The sequence below is a fragment of the Nicotiana tabacum genome, chromosome 16 (genome assembly GCF_000715075.1).
Source record: "Nicotiana tabacum cultivar K326 chromosome 16, ASM71507v2, whole genome shotgun sequence".
NCBI lineage: Eukaryota > Viridiplantae > Streptophyta > Magnoliopsida > Solanales > Solanaceae > Nicotiana > Nicotiana tabacum.
The window spans coordinates 169,904,875-169,927,566 of record NC_134095.1 but is presented as its reverse complement, the minus strand read 5'-3'; the positions used below and the strand labels follow the sequence as shown (position 1 = coordinate 169,927,566).

Below are 22,692 nucleotides of genomic sequence, written 5' to 3'. Positions count from 1 at the left end.
ATCTTTAATTTGTTGTGTAAAATACTGCCAATGATTGTAACTTTTGGTTTAAGTACGCTATGGATGCGGTAGAATGGTTAGAGTTTCTCTGCCCTTAACCAAAAGCCTCGGGTTTGAGTCCTAGAGATGGAACCCTCTTTGGTACGGAACACTAAAATCCCCTAAAGTGGGCTTTCTAGAGAGCGAATCCAAGTTACTCAGGCCAGTGGTTCCTTGCACCGGATGAAACATGATGCGATAAACCAACATAGTAGGCTTTCTACGATGCAAATCTGAATTAGTCGGGTTAACCTATTCCAGGTACAATATGGTTAAACCAAAAAAAAAGGGTTGGACATGATTACATGACACAATATGGTCATCCAACATTTTTACTCAGTGCCCCTCCAGGATCTTGTATGCCACTTCAAAAATCAGGATTTACCATTTGTATGTCAAATCCTTAACTGCAAAATATCTACTCAACATAGCCTCTTGAGAATATTCTCGTCGCGTTTTTTGTTATGGTCCCATCTTCAGAAAAACATCAAGATGTTGGAATCAGCAAAAACGATGGTCGGAACCTACAGCTTCAGGATAAGGCCAATGGGACTGTGATCACTGCCATCTACATCTGGCAGAATGTAGGAGTCGTGCACGTTGTCAGCAATGCGTTCTGAGACAAGGAAGTAGTCGAGTCGCCATCCTGAAATTTTGTACCCCAGATGGAAAAAAGATGCAAAAAAGGTCATAAAAAAAAGATCATAGAGAGTAAATCATACACCAAACAACCTGAAACGACACCCTTAATTGGAAATGATATTGAACAAAAATGTGATGTTGGAATTATCTTGTCAAGGAGTGACAAATACGGAAGTCCACCATGTAGCAAGAGATTGGAGGAATAGAATGTCCGACGAGTAGTTTAAGCAGATCGATATGTAAAAAGCAAAAATACAACTATTATCACGACCCAAATACCTAGTCAAGTGCTCTTCTAAATTGCAGATTGATGTAAGGGGTTCAAACTCCTCTTACCTAGGTGGGAAAGAGTATAACTTTCACAATCACGCTATCAAATGAGCAATGTTCTCATTTCACTAGACAGTAAAACACAAAATGAGATACGCAAAAATATCTAATTTTAGGGGCTATGGAGAAGAGTATATTGAGCAAAAACTGAGGTATATTTCTGGTTTCTTAATTTGTTATAATAGGAACGGCCCAAGGAAGCAGAGGACCAAGTTACATAGCACCATAATAGAATAAATGTTCAAATACCTTTATTAGTTTTACGTCCACCATGGCGGTAACCCCAGTAAGTATAACCAACGACACCAGGATGCTGCTTCCTGAATGTATCTACGAACCCCTTGTTTAAAAAGTTTGTTTCAAAGGACTGTCTCTCTTCTTCAGTAAATCCTGCACTTCTTTTATTTCCCTAAGCACAGGAAAAAATCAGAACGACGAATTAGAATGATATCAAAACTAAACCGCAAGTAACTTTGGTAAGTTAAACTAATAACTGAAGACAATGTAAAATCCACAAGCAAATATCACGCCTTAAGTTGCAAAGTAACCATTCTGCTATTAGCAATGATATTTTCCAACATTTTATTGTGATTCTTTAACAAACGCAAGAACTTTCCTAGTAGATGAAGAGAACCGAATAAGTTTCCATGGTGCTAGGTCAGGCTTATAGATTTGAACACAGGGACAAGCAGTTGCCAAGTTTTGATCTTTTATGTTTCAAGCAGTTTGTCTCTATTTGTAGTGCATCGCTTTTAGATGCCAGTTAAAAGAGGAGCAAGAAGAGCCCCATACAACTTACAATTAGCTGCTCCATCAAGGTTCCTTAGTCCTTATTTTTAAAGTGCAAAAGATGACAACTGGAAATACTTGCAAAATTAATACTCCCTTAGTTTTAATTTAGTTCACTCTTCGGTTACCTAAGGTCATGTAACCTACTTTCGAGCAGAAGTGTTCATTCTTTTAGGAATTCAGAAAATACACCAAGGAGGACTATAAGTTGCATATTAAAATCACGAAAGAACACATTTAACGTGCAATCAGTGACCACTCAGTTTGACTATAACAAAGCAAAATGTGACAACTAATTATTTTTTTGACTATAACAAAGCAAAATGTGACAACTAATTATTTTTTTGACTATAACAAAGCAAAATGTGACAACTATTTTTTTTTTTGGTCGTAGGAACATTCTATTGACACTATCAAGCAATTCACCACTTGCTTGTAGAATATTTCCTGCTAAAAGTTTAATTTTGGAATCACAAATCAGAGGTTATTGGTGCTTTTACTTTTCCATGCTTCATCTTTTTTTCATAAAATAGACAATTATTTCCCTCCAGTAGATATTTCGAACACTTTCTATGCCTATTAGCTTTCAAAGAATATATTGACCTGTATATTGTAATTGCATAAAATTTCCTTCATTTTAATTCCAATGCTATTCTTAAAGCCAGATGCTAAGAGTCTAAGGAAGATATTCATCAACCTGAGGGGGATTCAATGGGTTATGCCAGGGAGAATCAGGGAAGTTCTAACAAGTTGGAAAAGAGATGGAATGCAGTCTGGCCAGAAGGAGAGATGGAAGATTGTCCCTGCATGTATATGGTGGACAATTTGGAAAGAAAGAAATCTAAGATGTTTTGAAGATACACATAGTACAATACAAAAGTTGAAAATGAGCTGCCTTACGCTCTTTTATTTTTGGTGTAAACACGAGTGCTTAGAAGAGAGTGAATGTATTTTTGATGTTTTAGACCTCTTATGAGCTTTACAGAGACTTAGTTTGTCTCTCTTTGTACTCCCTTTTGTAATTATGGATGGCTACACTGAATTAGTGTAGTCATGTTTATATTTAATACAAAAATGTTACCAATTTCAAAAAAAAAAAAAAACAGATGCTAAAAAAATCATCTTAAACTGTAGTACCTTAAATTGTAGTATCATTTCAATCTGCTAATGATTGATTAGTTTTAGCTTTCATTTTGTTTTCTTGGGGGCATTATTGATGTTATTTTGTATCTTCTCTTACAACTATAATATCAAGAGTCACTAAACGCCATGTAGCTTTACTGATGCTGCTGTCTATTTGGTTTCTTCTTATTCTAGTACTTTCCGTAACGTATGTGCATACAAGTGCAAATACTTAAAATCTTTCGCGAACATTTGACCCCTATAAAAAGTAATAATGCTCAATCTGTTCTTACACCTCCCCAAGTCCGACATAAACTTACTTAGACCTGTAACTTATAGATGTCTCCAACATTACAGAAGGTGAATGCATCTGTATGGTCAGTAAGTAGTAGTGAGGGCTATTGAAGATTCACTGGAAGAGGAACTAGAAAACAGATTTGGAAGAGGATCTCAAGCAGCTAGAGACCATTAAAATTACCATAATATGAAAGAGAAGGAGAACACGGCAACTCTACTTCATGTTTCGCGTAAATTATATAGTAGAACAACCAGGTTCATCTAAAGGAAGATTACAAAACGACAAATTAGATATAAAGAAAAAAGACACATGCTACCACTGACTGCTCTTTCTTCTCTTTTCTGGAATATACACTATGATTCACATAGCATAAACTGCTTTTGCATCATATACATGTTAAGACGTGACGGTAAAAATACTTACAGCAGGATTATAAATATCTATCTCCTCGTGCGCACAATTCAGATCACCAGTCAAAACAACAGGTTTTGACTTTTCTAGCTCCTGCAAAGCCACAGAAGAATTAAAAATGTTCTGCAGATTACGGGTTAAAAACCCCAAGTAGTAATGCCTGGAACAGAATAAACAAGATACACCCAAAAAAAAATAGGGGAAGAAAATCCAAGAATTTGGATGACTTTGAAAAAATAGCAGCAAAGTAAGAACAACTAGGACTTCTAGACAAAAGTGGAAGTATACCTGGCTGGACCTAATGAATGAAGGTTAAATGTCTTGAAGATTTTAAATTCATGAAATTCAAGATGCCTATTCAAAAATGAAAATCTAAAAGAACTTAACCTCGAAAAGGATGTACCTGTAGACAAATAAATATATGGTGCATAAGATGTCACTAAAGAAAGCAACACTCACTTTCATGTAATTGCCAAGAGAAGGATCCCACTCTGTAATTCTGTACGTCTGGCAAAGTACATCTTGTTAGTCATGTCCGTAAAAGGAAATGCATAATATAACAAATGCAAAGAAGATATATAAGATGTAACGGACTACCAATCGCCGTAGTCCATCGCCAGAATTTGGAACATATCCACACAGTAAATAGAAGTTATCAAATTCCACCGTGACAAGTCGTCCTTCAGTATCATGATCAGGTATACCGAGACCATATCTGACAGAAAGTGGCTTGATCTGTCAAAAGAGGAAAGCAGAAGAATATTGATTATAACCAAAGAAACCAAAAACAATCAAGGAAAGAACACATAGAGCCTCAATCTTCTTCCTCCTCCTCCTCTATAAGAAAAATTCTCAGAGACCAAAGTATGGCACCCCACAGAGGGCCTACATAAAGAAGCAAATCTGCTACTCCCAATCAAGAAAACAGGAAAAAAAAATTATTTAAAAAAAGAGAAGAAAAAAAGAGGGAAGGGAAAAAGGTTCATACCCTAGAGATGATTGCAGTACCGGAATACCCAAGCTTAGCGACACTGCATGTCCAAAAGCTATTCTCATAGCCACTGAGACTTTCTTTGATTGCTTCAACATCTTTATCCTGCTTCCAAGAATCAGAAATTAAATTAGCTAAGACAGCACAAAGATTTTGTTGTATGAAGGAACAAAGTCTCTACTAGTCACGTAGTAATCTCCACAGTGTACGGGAATTATTGCATTAGCACGTAATATTCCATATATTTCAAGGTACACCAACAACTAAAGTTTGTAGAACTTAGTTTAACAGGAACAAAATCATAAAAGAGAAGTCCAGTTTATGTTGCAGTCTCTAGATTCTGAAAAGACAGTGAGCCTTAAATTTGAAGAATCGTATCAACTAGGAAGCAAGTAGACTTAAGGAACCTGAGAATACACACGCACGCACGCGCGCACACACACACTCATGAATATGTATGTGCACGTTTGTGTGAGAATATTGATTACCAAGAATTTGAACAAAAAGTGGATATGGTTGATAAAAAACCATTGTCAACATAAATTGACGAGTTCTTATAAGGTCTTCCTCAACCCTTGATCAAATAACCTACAAAATCTTCAAGTTGTATCTGATTAAATCCAAGTATTTTAGATATTCCCTCATTTCCATCCCCAAGCATTCCAAGCTAACGGCATTTGTGTATCCATACACACACATATAACTAGTAAAAGACACAGAGTTCCTTTCATCGAGTTAAAATTAAGAGAAAAAACATAATGAGACATATCTGCCTTGAAGGCATTGACCAATGCTTCCATTTCATACAATTTCTGTTGTTGTGCAAATAAAGACCATACATTTATAAGGTGAAGCATCACCTGCATCCTAAGTTATGTTTACAAGGATCTCACTACATTGTAAGGTTGACGAGTTAGATAATCGACTGATATATTGTGCAACTTATTTAGATAATATCTATTACAATATCAAGTCGATTCCTACAAGCAGAAAAAAGATAAAATGAGAGCTCGCCTGTAGTTTAGTTTCCTGTAAGCATAGAACATCAAAATCTTCTCTATCGGCAAGCTGCTGTATCAAAAGATTCTTTAACTTCAATAGAGCCCTCAAACCATTGACATTCCATGACAATAACTTAACATGTTTTGTATCCTTAGAAAGAGGAGCTGGCCTCATTGTTTTAGGATTGTATACAATCCACCCATCTTTGGGCTTCTTGTGAGCGAAAATAGTCCAAGGTTCATCTTGATTTACAGAAATATCCACGCCCTCAGAAACTCCAATGTGTGCCGAAGCGGTCAATGATGAAACTTTTCTCTTTGCTCGTACAGTCTTCTTGCCTATCAAAATTATTCATCATTTAATACACTGACAAAGCAAAGCAAAGATGTACTGTAAGGCAAGGTGCAAAATAACCAGACAGAAAACACCGAAGCACCTTTGATGTCATTAGATTCAGCGGAGAGCCCTAGGGTAATTTCAGCTTGTTTAACAATAATGTCAGCACTTGTATCCTTGGTGTTGTCTTCTTTCACTCGTTTTTTCGTCTTCCTAGTACTAGAAACCTCTGATGCAGCAACATCTCTTTGGTTACTTGACACTTTTCTAGCCTTCCTTTTTGAAGTGTTATCGACTACTCCTAGACTCTTCTCAGACGATACTTGATCCTCCTGTGCCACAGATCCATTGCCTGCATCTATAGCAGAAAGTTACGGGTTAAAAGTATCTTTCTGCTATATTTTGGATTTTGGAGTTCACAGAATAATAACAATCACCTAGATAAATGACTTACGTCAGTTTCCAAATTAAAGAAATTAATTTTTAGAAAAGAGTACCATTAAGTTTGCTGTCGAGGAATGTCTTCAAAGAAGTAACAAGCTCTTGTTTAGTACCTCTGGAAGGAATCCCAAGACTCCTAAAAGACAGAAAACTGGCTTTCATGTCACAGGATCAAAGTGAAAGCTGCTGCAAAATACAACATGACACATTGTGTAAACTTTTCCAACACAAATCATTTCTGAAGTGGAATGTCATCAGAACAGAGGTTTTAGACCAACTAGTTCAAGTTCCAGTGGAATCACTTAGGGCTGAATGGTACAATGCTACAAGCCAATTGCTTAGTGGCTCCAACCAAGGGTCAAAACCTTTTAGCTCTACTACGGCAGCACATCTTTTTCAAACTTCTAAGGATAATTTTAAGCATTCACTACAACAACAACAACAATACAACAACTAAGCCTCAATTCCAGGCAAGTTAGCAAAGCTATATGAATCCTCACAGTCATGTTTTAAGAAACCCTGATTTGGACCCTCGTGATCGAGCTTATGATTGTAAAGAATGTGGCCGTTAAATGATCCAAACCAGGTTGAGAGCACGGAAGCTTATCCACCGAGTTATTCTCTATAACCATAACATGAAACAAGTAAACTTGGAAGCTTCGAAGCTTTTAAAGATGAGGCTTTTTGGCGAAGCCAAGTCAATTCCACGCCACCAAACCCTGAATGCCGCTACAACAGCTATTACCTTCAATCCCTGGATAATTTTAAGTATTTGCAGCTTAAGGAAAAACTTCTCCACAAGTATAGACTTGTTATGGCTGTCAGATAATCATTCACACACATATAGTTTCTATATATGTAGCACGGGAAATTATGACCAAGAAGCAATTAGAAAAACTTTTTCATATACACATTCTTGTCACACATATAGTTTCCCTATATCTAGCAAGGGAAATCATGACAAGAAGCAATACAGAAGGCATAACTTTCCTTGCCAACGAGCGTAATCCTTAAGAGGTGATACTAAACAATTGATATTTCACGTTATCGTAAATTTTCTTCAATTTCTTTGTCCATATATTTGGTATTCATGCTTATAGATATTAGTTTGCCTCTCTACCTACTCAGGTAGGGGTAAGGTCTGCGTACATACTTGTGGGATTACAATGGGTTTGGTGTTGTTGTTGCTTATAGATATTAGTCTTGGATTATACATACATATTTATTATTTTTCTCCATTTGCGCCTTTCTTCGTTAAAGCCCACACTTTATTTGTGCCTTGCGCTTAAAGGCCCAACAGACCTTAGAACTTTTTTGCGCTTTTCAACTCTGATAATACTATTTTTAGTATGTCCCAAAAAGAACGATACTTTTTTATACAAATAACTACGACTTATTTTAGACCACAAGTTTCAAAAGTCAGCCTTTCTTTCTTTCTACACTCTGCCAGTCAAACAACGTCACAAGAAACATTGAGCACATACCTAAGTTTCACTCTGAGCTGTGGAACTGTCATTTTCTCTACTGTTTCCATATCCTCCACAAGAATCTCCTTGTCAACATTTTCCTACATTTAACAACAAAAATTCAAATAAAAAACTAATTTTTCCTACTAAAAATTAATTTGTCAAAAAGATTCAACCTTTGAAACACCCTTTTCTGCTGCAACACCCATTGGTTCATTTGACTTTGCAATAGCTGATGAAGTTAAAAAGGGTCTTTTTTTAGACCCCATTATCGTAAAATTCACACAAGCCAAAACTTGAAACTTGGGTTTCCTTAAAATCACTCCAACACTGAGAAAAAAGTAACAGTCATTAGGGGAAAAAATAAAGAAAACAATTGAAAGACAAAACAGAAGTGATAATATAATTAATACCTGTGGGGATTAATGTAATTATATAGGCCTAATTTGAGATATTGTAACATTGATAGTAAGAATTATTATATGAAGGAGGTAAAAGAAGAGTTAGTGGAGTTTTTTATGGGTGGGGGTGGGGGGTGGGGGGGTGGGGGTGGGGGGTGTTGGCATGACATGGGTACATGTGAAGCCTCACCCAAAAATCATAACAAGAGGTGTAGAGATGTCCTATCCACGAGCCTCGTGCTGCTCGGGTCCAGTTCCTGAAACAGATAAATGAAAATTTGGCCAACTTGCCTAAGCGCAAAGGCGGATGAAAATGTTGTTTTTATAGTATTAAATAAGAAACATACATGTTCTTTAGAGATTGTTAATAACTTCATTTTTGGAAAGATAAGTTATGTCAAATAGTGTAATTATTGGGCTAAGATCCCTTTTAGCATGCGGCCGAAATTTATTAGATAGCAAAAGTGTATAAAATTTATATATTTTCTGTATATAACATACAAAAATATAAAAATGCATAAAGAATATATAATTTTTCCTTTATTATTTTAAGAACGACTATACAATTGCATTTTTCCAAAAAATTTTACCTAGTTATTGGGTCAACATATTTTTTTTCTTTTTCAGGAAAAGAATTAATATATTTTACACCTCTATATGTTTTTTAACTAGGTAGTAGAACGGTTTAATTATATTTATCTGTTTGCAAAGTGGAAAAAATTACAAAACGTCGCTAGGGAAAAGATCCACTTTTGCAAATAATGAAAAATAGTCCACAAATAATTTCATATGTTTTTTAAACAAATGCCACCCTCAGTCATTGGATATTTCTTTTTCAATCTTAATTTTTTAGTCAATATATTTTTCTCATACTAGAATTTAGATATTTATAGTGAATATTTTGATAAGAATAGTAACTTCTAATCATGAAAATACAGAACACTTGCCTGAGTCTCCACAGTTTTATGGAGACAAAAACGCCGGTTGATTTCTTCCTATTTGTCTAAGTTTTATGGATAGAGTTATTCGATACCAATGCTAGTGGAAGATAACAAATACACATATTAAATAATCGAGGTATGTGCAAGATGACCCAAAAACTATCGTTACAGGTAAAAGCAAAAGTGAGGAAACAGTTGTAATGTTCTCAATCAAACCTGCTATAACAAAATAAGTCATCTTATACTCAAACAATACCATTTATAACTAGGAAATAGCACCTTCATGGATAGAAGGATTTCAAAGGAGGTAACGGGTTCAAGCCGTGGAAATAGCCTCTTGCAGAAATGTAGGGTAAGGCTGCATACAATAGACCCCTGTAGTCCTGCCCTTCCCTGGACCCCGCGCATAACGGGAGCTTAATGCACCGGGCTGCCCAATCTCCCAATTTAAAGATAGAATATTGTCTGCATAATTAGTGAACATGAAAATAAAACTATAACAATGACAATATAATGGCGCAAAATTCAATTTCTAGGAAAAGAATACTGGGTTGCGTCGCATGAGAAACTCTCAAAAACATTCCAAGGATATCACTCTCCATCAACTACCTTGGCGTCGCATGAGAAACTCCGAAAAATGTTCCGACGATATCACACTCTCCAGTCTCCATCAACTACCCCCCAACCACTTGGGGAAGGAAATTTTACATTACCTCCTTAGTAGCTTCAATACATCGCCAACAAGATGCAATGAACCAGTGACAAGAACCTGGAATAAGAAGTATATAATGCTTTAGCTATCAAGGTGGTGTCACAAATTTGATTGTTCCAGCTCCAAGAAGTGTGCATTTGTGATGAAATACTAAGTTGCTCGGACTCGGGTGCGGGTATCCGATACGGGGACGGATCTGAGTATCGGATTCGGCAAATCTAAATTTTAAGCTTCGGGGTGCGGATCCGGATATGGATACGGGTGCGGGGATTCGGCTAATAAAAAATATAGCTATAAAAATATTGTTAATTTGAGAGATATTCTGTCAAAAACTTACATGACTATTGTAGAATTCAATCTTTCATTCTCCAAGATGGACATTATTCTTTCATTCTCCTAAATCTGTTTTATTTTTGATTTTGAGAAATTAAAATCTCAAATTTTCTCCCAAATTTGTCGATGGACTCCGGTCAAAGTGTCCGAAGTCAGTTGACCCTATCCGGGACGTATCCCGCTCCCGTCCCTGTCTCGTATCGGGACGGGAACGGCACCAAAATCGAAGAGTCCGCGCAACTTAGATGAAATATCATCTTCACTACCACAAATACTCATCAGGAAAATCAATGTCCTAGGTTTCATCTATGGGAAGTACATAGTAAAATAACATGTGGAGTAAGTAATAACCGGCATAAGCATGACATTATCTTCCATTCGGAGCCGTAGGTGACATTTATGATCGAGTTGGTTGTCACTCGTCATGTTTCACATAGGTCTAGTTGTAGGACGATTTTTTCGAGTTATCTCAAGGCAAATCGAGATAAAGCATTCATCTCTGTCAACTGAAACTCTAGCATCTTCACTTGCAAATAAACTTATGATGTCATCTATTAATAGGATATATGAAAACCTCTGAAGTCTAATGCAAGTAGGTTTATCATGTATGTCAGAAACAGTAATAATGTATGTGATATTCCAGCAGTACTATGTACCTGAAGTCTAAGGGAAGGGTTTTCTCTAACACAATCCCTCAACCAATTTATGGTCAATGGTAATGAAGGAAAAACCGCACTACAAGCAAAATATCCATCTTCTGGACCACAATGAGAAGCCTCTTTATAAAGAAATTCATGGGGTGGTACGCCTACTGAGGCGTTTATCTTGAGATTCTGATCAAGAACATCTGCATTAGACAGGAAGATATATGAGGTTCTACATGGATAAGCACTGCAAAGTTTTGAAAGCTATAAGCAAACATTCAGGAGGATACTAAACCAAGAAACAAACCATGGTGTCAAGTTGGAAAGGTTGATCACTTCCAAACATATATTTCTTACTTCAGTGACAATGCCCTAAGATTAAATTTGGAGTTCTCACGCCTCTCGTTATTGAATTTCACATGAGGCTGCTATACACTGCTTAGGCAACAGCTACTGCAGATTAGAAACCTATTTGAGCGAAGACAACCAAAAGATCGAAGTAACAAAATTAACAGAACCTGTTACATCAAAAGTCTCTTTATCAAACTTAAGCGGAGCCTTCTTTTTAGGGATATGTTTCAGATGCACTCTGCTTTAGTCAGCTATTCAAGACAGACGATAATCTTGCTCTAGGGAAAAGCAGGCTATATAAGATTTAAGAGAAAAAAAGTAAGAGAAGCCAGTTACCAAGGAACAGGCAGAAGTTACCTTTGCCATGAATGATTTTCTCCCAAATTCTCTGAAGGTTAAACTGCCACGACAAATCCTTTCCAGGGATATATGAGGGAATAGCAGAGGTAGCAGAAGTAACCTTGGTATATGCCGAAATGCTTGGCACAAAAATAGCTTTTGAGAAGTAAATACCTGCAGAAGAAAACATTCACATTGCCCAATTATCACTTTTCAATAAAACCTCCTTGTCATTTAACAAGAGAAAGAGATTTAAATGAGACACCAAAGGATTTTCTGTGATTTTCCTTGAACTAGACGGACAAGGTGTCCGGGCACATTCTATAACTCTACGTAATTCCACCATATGATGGTAAACATCAAGCAAGTCAATATAGTGTTACTGTGAACTTAGATTCTATAGAAGAAATTAACTTTGAGCGACCAATCAATCATTTAACTCGTTTATGGTGTGCGATGAACAAAGGTTTGGTTCATGATATAAAGAATAATTGTAACATAGGAGGAGCATTTATGGTAGTCAGTTGTGCCATCTTTTCTTAGTCTCGAAGAATCCATATGGATGCAATTCCCAGTCTGCAGAGATAAACATCAATGACGAGTTGACAACAACAGATTGCTGCATGATTATCTTGTTCACTACCTGATGATGCACAGGTATTGACAAGCTTAGGAAGAAGAATTTGAGGATCTCTTGCATCCATACAGTTGAATAACAAAATCTGCAGTAGAGAGACCATCTTATTCATAAAGCATGTCACACCACAAAGACAAGAAGTAGAGGAAGAAAAACACATAACATAAAGATTTATCAAATGCAAATGAACTGAATATCATGTATCAATATGAGAGCTCTTTTACCCGCTTTGGCATTTCGTCCGAATCCTTGTTATTACAAGGTTTGATGTAACCGTTTGTCCAGGCTCTCTCCATTTTATTGTCTTTTGAGGTAACTGATGAAAGTGACATGTCTTTTCTTCCTACCACAGAAGCAGAAAACCATCTCGCACAAGCATCCATGCTCTCAGGACTATGAGCTCCATCTAGGTAGAAGGTAAGATCTCCTGACAACCTTTTATTTCCTCCAGATACGTTGATCAGAGGGTCAGCAACAATCTGACCCCTGCCAGAAAGACGTGCAGCTGAAAGACCCCTCAGGAATTCCTCTGGTAGACCATCTTTCTCATATGCCTGTTTAATGCCAAGAAAAGGTCGAGCAGTGTGATAATAGAGCCAAAGAACATAAGAGTAAAAGAAGTTTCTTCTTAAGCCACATTAAATAATGAAATCCCCTTCCATATGTTACCATCTCCAAAAAAAAAAAAAAGAAATCCCCTTCCATTGGATAGCAAGATGAGATACAGTAAAACTTTTTTTTTTGATAAGGTAATAAAATTTCATTAATGAAGGGCATAAATACCCGTAATTTCTAGATTGCAATATAGATAAAAAAACCACATTTTTCATAATCAAAATGAAGGTTAAGTTTATCATAATAAACAAATAAAATTCAACAGGACAGGCTTTATGTAATATTAACACCTGACTGGAAACAAATCATGAACTTTAATATCCGTTGAGACATTTAAAAGTGATTACCATATGCACAGACTAATACAAGAGGAAAGAATAAAGAGAGTACCAACATCTTCAAACAGCCTTTTCCAGTTTCCTGTACTTCTAAGCCAACTTTTACAAAGGGATACAGCAAGGGCAGCATTACTGAGCTGGTGATCACCAGACAAGCTTAGCCTTGCTCCATTTAACTTTTCCAAGTTTAGCGGTGCGACAACTTGCAGCGAAACCTGCATGGACGGATAGATAATAGTCAGAAATTTCTCAGTACACACACCGTAGTTAGTGGTGCTTGCATGGAAAGAAAAGATAGTAGTCAGAAATTTGGGTATAACTACATAAAGTGGGTTACATGATGATGGTCAATAAACTAATAGCTTATCCACATCTTTCCAGGGACTATATGACTGTTTTCTGCATCTAGTTTTGATTTGTTTGCCCATGTAGAGCATATTTATGTGCATGAAAATGAAACTTTGGCACCAATAGAAACACTCTCAAGGTAAGTGAAACTTGCTTGCCATCGGATACATATAATATTGCATCCAATCCAAACAGAGAGGATAGTAGTGAATAATTAGAGTATACTCACATGCAACGTAGTTACTTGATGATGGCCAACAAACTAATATCTTTTGAAGATCATTACTGAGAGTATATGTGTCTGTTTTCTACATCTATTTTTGATTTGTATACCCATGTAGAGTATGTATACATGCAAGGAAACCAAAATTCTTGTGCCGATAGAAACACTAATGAAACTTTTTGCCAAGGAATACAAATGTTATATTATCTGGTCCAGTAATTTCATAGAGTTTTTTCATGGAGTAATACCTTTTTCGCCAGAAATCTATTGCTACAGTCGTTTTACAATCTTTTCAGAAAATAAAAATTATCATTTTGATGAAAAAAGAAGAACGATCATTTGAAAAATACATTTAAGAATAGTCGCTTATTGGATTGGCGATTTGATCCTTTATTTCACAATTTGTTGAAATTATGCTTAAAAGAAGATAGCAACTACAAGATTTTAAAGTTCTACACCACTGTAACTCCTAATTCAAATACTTATGTGCTCAAGCTCCACCCAAATCAAAAATTGAAGCCACGTAAGCAAGATGCAAGTTATGGAGGCATAGGTGTACAAGATTTTATGGAGGCATTGTAACTATAACTTTGAAACAAATGCAAAGTAAATGCTTAAATTGCTTTTTTAAAGTCAGACTTCTACTTATAGTTACTTTTTCAGCTCATGATTCTTCTGTCCATGGAAATATTTTAGACCAGTTCAAATTACAGGATTATGGGTAAAGAAAATATAGCATTAAGAAAAACTGCCTGTATGTGTAAGTAATTTATTTGAGTTAAGCCAAAAAGGGTGCAATCCCAGGCACATGATTTTATAGGTAAATAAACATTAGTCACTAGTCTTTGAATCCAAGAGATGATGTTACAGTAGATTACCTTCAACTCTTTGGCCCTTTCTTGAAGAACTTCCATTGCGTCAGAAAGTTGCAGCACACTGAATGCAGGAACTTGAGGCTTCACGAGCAGGAACACCAATCCAATTCAGAAAATACTTCATAATATAACTGCGGCTCAAGATATGGGCAGGAACTTTGCCATAAACAATCCACTATAAGAAAAAACTATCATACACTTACGAAATTGCACAAAACTAAGTACCTTAAGAATTCCGGCCTTGTGAGAAGCAATCTGGCCTAGTGTATCTCCTACACATCATAGTTGGCAGACAAACAAGTCATATCAAAAAGGTTTTCTAGTAGCCATCCGGATAAGATTTTTGTTCTTGCATCAAAAAGAAGAATTTTTTTGACACTTGATGCAAATTGAAGAGCTAATGGAGCATCCGTCTCCCGCCAAATTAAAGAATGTGCCAAATGAATTTGTTTGAATAAAACATCGTTTGTAGATACGTCTAAAAAATTTAGATAGTTAAGTAGTTATACTTGATAATATTAGTCTCTCATGAATACAAGCTATGTGGAATGTAGAATGGTACTAAAAAGTGATTCGTGCTCAAGACATATGTTGAAGATATGATTAAGAAAATAGAAGTGTGTCAACCTCTTCTACTTGTTTTCTTATTTCTTCTTTATTTTATTTATCAGGTCTCTGTTTTCTTATTCCTCACAAAATCTTTGCATAGAAAGTAAAAAACACGACTATAGAGGAGAGAAAGCCGCACCTAAAGTTTCCATGTGATCCATACCCAGAGAAGTAATACCACAGACAACAGGTTCCTTAATCTGCAAAATTGTTTTATCAAGTAATTCCACGGTCTTCAATGCCAAGGCTCAGTATATTATTTCCCAACAAAAGAGCAGAAAAGATTTCTCCAACGTCTATGCTACCTTGCATATTTTATATGTAGGAGCAACATGATCAATACACGATAAGATGCATTACCACATTCGTAGAATCCAACTTTCCTCCAAGGCCAACTTCAATGATGGCAACATCAACCTGTGAAGGTATAGTAAGTCTTGTTACATAATTGTTGAGGTTCACTTGTTTTGCTCTTGTTGGGAAAACCAAACATAGGCTACAGACTTTGAGATGCAATTAAGAATAAAGTTATCAACTATCTGACTTAAAAAAGAAGTAAATCACTCAATATTTTTTCTCACATTTGTTAATGAATGTTTTCTTTACCTATCAAAGAAAGAGTAATCTTTTCTTCTCCTGCTTAAGACTTTTAGGTATAAATTAATTCCATAGCACTACTCATCAATAAAGGGTAGCCTGGTCCACTAAACTCCCGTTATTCACGGGCTCTTCACAAGGACCGGAACACATTGGGTCTATTGTAAGCAGTCTTATCTTGCATTTTTGCGAGAGGCTACTTCGATGGCTTGAACATGTGACCTCCCGGCCATACAGTGACAACTGCCATAGTAAAGCCTAATTTATTTGGTTGGGAAGAATAGGACTTTGGACTCCAAGCCTACCCTACCCGGAAAAAAGGTGCAGCTATTAATGGAGCATTTTGTTGATACTACCAGTCTTCTCCCCTTCATTAGCATTTAGCATTATTTATCAATAAAAAGAAAAGTTTATTCAACTTTTTTATAAGTTTTAATTCAATAGTTCTTTAACACCACAGAGGTAATAGAAAAATCATTATACATATTTGATTTACAAGGTGCCAGAAATGGCACAATTTGGTCCCAAACAGAACCAAGACCTGTATGTAACCTGTTTGCTAATGAAATTAGATAGAAATTTGAAGATATTGAAACAATTGTATGATTAATCCCATAGCATTTCAAAGCTTGAAGTACTTGTGATATAAACTTATACTTTGGTCATCCCTAACACTATCACGAAGGTTTATGAAAATCATCGAAAAAGTTAAAAAGGAATTGTATATTCTAAATAGCACAGTAATCACTAATCAGTGCCAGGGTAATCATTACATGATGAGGATAAAATGCCTTGTCAAAGTCAAGATTTCTGAGGAACTATATCCAATCCGGAAGTCAAGGTCAGCGGATAACTTAGTCTTATCATTTCAGTAATTTTGTTCCAGGAACTGGTTTCCTATGGCCGTTTTTTTTTTTGGTTGAAAGGGTTGGCTTTCCTATGGCTATGACTTTTGGAGGGCTGGTTTTCCAATCAGTATGAGAATATGGTAATGCCACCAGACTCGAATAGTAGACAACTTCCAAGCACATCTTAAAAAAGAGAAGATAAACAGCAGAATCCAAATCAAACCACAGCTATGAAACTTCAAATCACGCAGTGAGGCATATCCAGATCAAGCAAAATAGAAGGAATAGATCTCTACCTTCTCGCTCACAAAAATTTTAAAAGCCAACACAGTAAGGAACTGGAAGAGAGGAGGCATAGGTAAGTCTTCAGAGACGTTTGCCTGCAAATTAACATTTCTGGAATCAGTAAAAATCCACCATCATAAATTTTACTAAATGCAGATTACTTCAACTAACAGTAAAAAGTTTCAGATGATGTGCCAAATCATATTTTACTCTCATCCAATACAAACCATTAAAACAAACTAAAAAGAATTTGCTATCATGAGCTTAAAGTAAATCATGTATGCTTATGTCAGACAGTATATATCAAAGAACGATGAAGTCGAGAGATGTCAGATCAGTGATAGCAAATGAAGGATTCCAATTAAAAAAGTGAACCAGTAAAATTTAAAAGATTTAGATATCTCCAGTAGTAACATGATTAGTTCCAGTTTGCTGTAACTAGTGTAATCCCACTGCGAGGCTGAATCATAAATTAAAAAAAAATTCATTTTAAACCAGAAAAATTACTTAAGACTACATAAATGTGTAAAAGAGAACCAACTGAGATGTAGTCAAGGTAAGTCGGAAAATCCACTAGCATAATTAGATAGGGGCATCGTGTTATCCAGCACAGAACCGAAATGGAAGAATACCTTGAGCTGATTCCAACAACCCCAAAAGTATTGCAGAAATTTTTCCTGGCATATGTCCATCCTAAGCAAGAATGAGAATCTTCGTCAGTAATTTAACTACAATCAAATAAAAGAAAGACATCAATCACATAAAGAAAACCTATTAAAAGCAACGAAACTCAACTTGAAATTTGAGTAGGGACGCCTTGTGTGCTTCAAGATATACTAAGAAGCACGTTAAAATCAACAGGGCATTAAGTTATTCCCTATCTGTTGATTCTGTTCTACAAAAACCTCATTGGGAGCAGTTAGTAGGATGAAAGGAAAACTGGGGATAGGAACACGCAAAACATTGGCTTTTTACTCCTTTCTGAAAAGTGAAATGAGAGTGGAAAATTAGATCGGTTACCTAACGTCATCTACATGGTTGACGAGAAAGTATCGAAGTCATTGAAAAGGAAAACACTGAAACCCTCCCAGATACACAGTGCAACACCAGATTCCTCTGAAAAAAAATTCCATTTTGAAGTGAAGAAACTCGCTTCCATCATTAAGTTTTCTTCCATATCTTTTCTTCTCATCCAACTTTACTATACACAGAATCCCCCCCCCCCCCCAATTGATGTAGCACTAACACTGAAGATGCTCTAATGTACAAAAGTAACAAGAATGCATACCCATCAAGGCGATATCTTTCTCTAACATCGATCAAATGAGGAGAAGTGAAAAGTCCTGTTTTGAAACCGCACTCCCGTAAAATTGCTTCACAGAAGGCACATGTTGAACCCTGAAACGAATTACGGAAATGAAGAGACACAGTAAAGAAATGAAACTAGAGAATTCCTGCTCTTTGAAAATATCAATTATTGAATCAAATAAGACATGGGATTAAAGGGCAGCCCAGTGCACTAAGCTCCCGCAATGCGCGGGGTCCGGGGAAGGGCCGGACCACAAAGGTCTATCGTACGCGGCTTTACCCTGCATTTTTGCAAGAGGCTGTTTCCACGGCTCGAACCCGTTACCTCCTGGTCACATGGCGGCAATTTTACCGGTTACGCCAAAGCTCCCCTTCAAGACATGGGATTAATTATCCAATTAAAAGAACACGAAAAGTCATAACTTCTTTAGAAAAGCTTTTCCATTCTGCATTTGTTCTGAGCTACAAGTGAATCTTAGATGCTGGACAATTACAGCCAATTAGTAGAAAATGTTAGAGCCCCACATTGGTTGAGGCCCTGAGGTCACAGACTGTAGTTTCTTTATACAGTCATGGACAATCCTCAACTCAGGAATTAACTTTGGATTTAAGTTAAGCCCAATGTCTATTTCTTTACAATCAATCAGACCCAACTCTGTTCTAGGTTTAGGCAATGTTGGGCCCCTATGTTATATCGTTCAAGCTTCACATATCCAGCTTTTGGCGTGTGGACTGTAGAGGGGAGGGTGGTTAGAGTCCTCATGGACTAACTTTTGGAGTTGAGTAAAGCCCAACGTTCAAATTCTTATCAGAAGACAAATAAAATACTGAAGAAGCAGTATCAAATTCACTTAGCTATGCATAACGTTCGTCCAATACACATCATGTGCACAGAAAAAGTAAATATCGTAGAAATCCCGGAAACCAACAGAGTTACCATAAAGATGTATTCACATGCAAAATAACTTATCCACCTTTTTTTTTTATGAAGAACATAGCCAATTAACCATTAAAAGATAATCCTAACATCCCACTAGCACATGCTTTTTACCCCTTTTTTCTTCTTCTTCCTTTTCTTTTTTGTTTTTGGTTTGGGTGTTTGTGGTGGGGGGGGGGGGAGGGGGGAAGGGGTTAGGTTGATTGTAATCGAAAAATGAAACTATAATTTAACAATAGATAACTCTTTTATATGAAATTTCGTCTCACCTCTTTCAGAAAACTTGACTATCCTTTCTAATTCATACATTTTTCTTTTAATTCAAAAAAATATTTGATTCTCAAATTTTAAAGGGAGATCATCACATCAAATCATTAAGGCAATCGGGAATGACTTACATTAAATGTCACAGAAAATATCAGGTTAAAAAAAGCAGTTAATTTGATGACGGAAATGGTCCAGATACCTTTCCTTTAGTTCCAGCAACATGGATAATCTTAAGGCCTGCTATCTTTTCTTCCAAGCCCAAAATCTGCAAAGAAATGCAATATATATCACGCCCACTTTGTTTTTTTCAAAATATATTTTAAGACCAAAATTTTTGTAATTTGAAAGATACGAAGTTCAAAACTTCTAACTGCCATCATATAATCAACAGTACTTTTCATTTCTCTTTCTTTTCAATAGATTACAAATTCATTGCTAGAATGTTTCGACTTATAATCACTCCGTTAATTAATTATAAGATCACTATGACTATACTGCACATTCTGGAAACAGCAAACAAAAGTTACACCGATAACACCAATTTCAATTAGTTTGTGGCATAAGCAGATAGGCAAGACCGGTACCACCAAGATGCACATTTATCACGCAACTCTTAAAGGCGAAACAGTCTAAGGTAGAAATGGCACTACCTTAATGTACCTCAACATTCTGTCCAGTTTCTGGTTTTGACCACTAATGGCTGGTATGCCATTTCTTTTTTTCTGAGTAATGAGAGTCGAAAGAGCGTCCATGGCAGATTCATATGCGGATGGAAGCTGGAACTCTTGTGAGATATCTTGATTATTTTGACTGAACTTTCCCACAATCTGAGATGACATATTCTTATATCTGAGTCCTTCAGGGACATAAAACCAAAATATTAGCTTTAAATTCTTCTCCACTGCAGTGAAGAAACTACTAATTCTTAACTAATATCATCCTAAGAAGAGTTTAAGTAAAAGGCATATCCAGTGATTGACATAACCCAATTGTACAGCTAACAATTGTTTATACATTCAGCAAATACGAAAATTTGCGACCCCGAGAACAATCACAATCCAAATGCAAATATTAAAAGCGCTAAAGATGGTTCCTTTCTAAAAAATGAAAGACACACTGTTTACTTAAAGTAAGACGCGACTCAGCTTGACAACCAAAGTCAAAAAAAAAATGTCAAATGGCAATTCAAAGCAACCAAGAAATTGTCCATACTTCCAACTAACTTTCAAGAAAGGATGTTTACATCATTTCAACTCTTGGACCTTCATAGTTTATCATACCCACTAACTAAATGTTTTAGAAGCAAAGTATGTAGCATATAACCAGTGACGATTCAAAAAGATACTAAAATGTCACATCTAGGATTTAAACCTATGACCTAAAGCAACTTTTGTACCCCTTGTGCCACTACCCGGAATTGTTAAGGGGATTAAACATTTTATATATAACCAACAAAACTAGTTTTTTCCCCGCTATTTAAAGGGCAGCCCGGTGCACTAAACTCACACTATGCGCGGGGTACGGGGAAGGGCCGGACCACAAGAGTCTATTGTACGCAGTCTCACCCTGCTTTTTTTCAAGAGGCTGTTTCCACGGCTCGAACCAGGTCACATGGCAGCAGCTTTACCAGTTATGCCAATGCTCCTCTTCAACAAAATTACTTTTTTCCCCGCTATTTATACAGTAATTTTTTGACTAAGGGAATTCAATTAAACCCCTTGCCTGAACTTAGCTACGCCCCTAGTCCAAATAAAGGGGACGATAACGAGCTTAAAACTAGTCAGTTTATGACGAAACGAATCCAAATAAAGCAAAATCAATATATAATCGATCTCAACTAGTTTAATAATTGTTGTAAAACTAATTTGATGCAAAAAGGTAATAAAGGGGGCGAAGAAAAATTGTACCTTGAAGCTTTTTTACACCATCAGTGTGTGCACTAGAAGGTGAATTTGGACCCATCCAAGTATTTAATCCACTGAGGAAATGGTCTCTTCTGCTAGCATTAATTTTAGAATGACCCATAATTTCTTGACCAAAATAAAGATTGTTGTACAATAATATCATTTGGGGTTATTTATTTTTCAGTGATTAAATCCCTATGACATTGAGGAAATTCTGAAGCTATGGTGGTGTAGAATTGTAGATGACCAAAGAGAAGATGCGAAATACTACGTGAAAAAAAAAATTATAAAAGGGGAAAAAGTTTTAAATTTATCCGTACCTGTTTGATTTTGCATCTATACCTTATTTTGGAGGTCACAATCCAACCTATAATCACTATCGGATCTAAATTTAAAAAAATAATTTGAAGTGAAAAATTATATTTGAGATGTACTTAAAACCAAATAGGCCTCAAGTACAACCAATGATTTTATGCGCTTAAGACCAATAAGTTTGAAATAAAAAATTACACTTCAAATGCACTTAAGGTTAAAAGGTCGGAAGTGCAACAAATATTTTCTTACGCTTAAGGTCAATAAGTCTCAAGTGAAAAACTACACTTCATGTGCACTTAAGGCGAAAAGGTCTTAAGTGCAATATGCCCAGAAACAAAAATTTGTTCTTCGAATTTTAATAATCCAATATACGATTTAATACATAAATATACTCTAAATGAGCTCAAATTTGAAACATAACATTCAAATATCATCAAGAACAAACATCAATCATCAATTTGTCAATACAACAATAAATCTAACGAACTCATTTTGCAATTAAGAAAAAGAAAATGAAAAAACCCTAAGCAATTGTAAAAAATAAAGCGTCACAATAGCTCACCACTATAAAACATCATAAACTGCCTTAAAATATATTCACAAATACCATATAAAATTATTGTTATCCGAAGAAGAAGAAGAAGAAGAAGAAGAAGAAGAAGAAGAAGAAGAAGAAGAAGAAGAAGAAGAAGAAGAAGAAGAAGAAGAAGAAGAAGAAGAAGAAAAGGCCTGAAGTTGTTTAAACAGTGGGTACAAGTTTTAAAAAAATTAAAAAGTGGGTACGGGTTAAATGGCGGCACCAAATTGAGCGTTTCGTGCAATTTTTACATTTAAAGTTGAGCAACTTTATTGTCCATTTGATTTTAAATTTATCCGTACCTATTTATTCATTTTGCATTGGCCCGTAGCATAACTAATATAAGGATAATTTTGAATCTTGCCCCATTGGGACGAGGTTTGGGTTTATGATGATGCGCATTGCGGCTTTAGTTTTGGAG

At 36.0% G+C, this 22,692-nt stretch overlaps 2 protein-coding genes across 8 annotated transcripts; both read right to left on the bottom strand.

The window, feature by feature from the left end:
- Window positions 1–253: 253 nt before the first annotated feature.
- On the bottom strand, window positions 254–9,626 carry LOC107777923 (DNA-(apurinic or apyrimidinic site) endonuclease, chloroplastic-like). 5 transcript variants are annotated; one of them, XM_075233634.1, is made up of 12 exons: window positions 9,489–9,626; window positions 8,044–8,197; window positions 7,886–7,968; window positions 6,458–6,537; window positions 6,061–6,318; window positions 5,637–5,962; window positions 4,620–4,727; window positions 4,229–4,366; window positions 4,091–4,138; window positions 3,644–3,724; window positions 1,261–1,420; window positions 254–685 (listed from the first exon to the last, which is right to left on the bottom strand). In XM_075233634.1, exons 2-12 carry the CDS (start codon window positions 8,134–8,136, stop codon window positions 564–566), a joined length of 1,497 nt encoding a protein of 498 aa, XP_075089735.1. In that variant the 5' UTR covers window positions 8,137–8,197; window positions 9,489–9,626; the 3' UTR covers window positions 254–563. The 5 variants fall into 5 exon arrangements, 4 of the variants coding, with proteins under 4 accessions (XP_075089735.1, XP_016453579.2, XP_075089736.1 ...); XM_016598093.2 differs by lacking the exon at window positions 9,489–9,626 and adding an exon at window positions 8,281–8,384; XM_075233635.1 differs by lacking the exon at window positions 9,489–9,626 and having other exon boundaries at window positions 6,458–6,587; window positions 8,044–8,071.
- On the bottom strand, window positions 9,351–21,719 carry LOC107777926 (folylpolyglutamate synthase). Of its 3 annotated transcripts, XR_012700418.1 has the most exons (17): window positions 21,383–21,719; window positions 20,126–20,331; window positions 19,675–19,740; window positions 18,252–18,361; window positions 17,596–17,656; window positions 16,975–17,058; window positions 15,594–15,650; window positions 15,373–15,433; window positions 14,850–14,896; window positions 14,628–14,705; window positions 13,235–13,393; window positions 12,450–12,779; window positions 12,232–12,310; window positions 11,607–11,762; window positions 11,206–11,351; window positions 10,911–11,101; window positions 9,351–9,978 (listed from the first exon to the last, which is right to left on the bottom strand). XR_012700418.1 is itself a non-coding variant. In XM_075233633.1 (16 exons), the coding sequence occupies exons 1-16, from the start codon at window positions 21,540–21,542 to the stop codon at window positions 9,919–9,921; spliced, it is 1,905 nt and encodes a 634-aa protein (XP_075089734.1). In that variant the 5' UTR covers window positions 21,543–21,714; the 3' UTR covers window positions 9,351–9,918. The 3 variants fall into 3 exon arrangements, 1 of the variants encoding a protein (XP_075089734.1); XM_075233633.1 differs by lacking the exon at window positions 11,206–11,351 and having other exon boundaries at window positions 21,383–21,714; XR_012700419.1 differs by lacking the exons at window positions 11,206–11,351; window positions 12,232–12,310 and having other exon boundaries at window positions 21,383–21,712.
- Between the last annotated feature and the right edge of the window lie 973 nt (window positions 21,720–22,692).

Excerpts from the sequence above, each read along its gene's own strand:
- LOC107777923 (XM_016598093.2), bottom strand. The coding sequence starts at position 8,330 with ATGTTACAATATCTCAAATTAGGCCTATATAATTACATTAATCCCCAC. Across the intron at positions 4,728-5,636 it reads TACAGGAAACTAAACTACAG|GATAAAGATGTTGAAGCAAT; the intron begins GCGAGCTCTCAT and ends TCTTGGAAGCAG. Across the intron at positions 4,139-4,228 it reads GCGATGGACTACGGCGATTG|ACGTACAGAATTACAGAGTG; the intron begins GTAGTCCGTTAC and ends GTACTTTGCCAG.
- LOC107777926 (XM_075233633.1), bottom strand. The coding sequence starts at position 21,542 with ATGATATTATTGTACAACAATCTTTATTTTGGTCAAGAAATTATGGGT. Across the intron at positions 17,657-18,251 it reads GAAAGATATCGCCTTGATGG|GATGGACATATGCCAGGAAA; the intron begins GTATGCATTCTT and ends ATTCTTGCTTAG. Across the intron at positions 15,434-15,593 it reads AGTTGGATTCTACGAATGTG|ATTAAGGAACCTGTTGTCTG; the intron begins GTAATGCATCTT and ends ACAATTTTGCAG.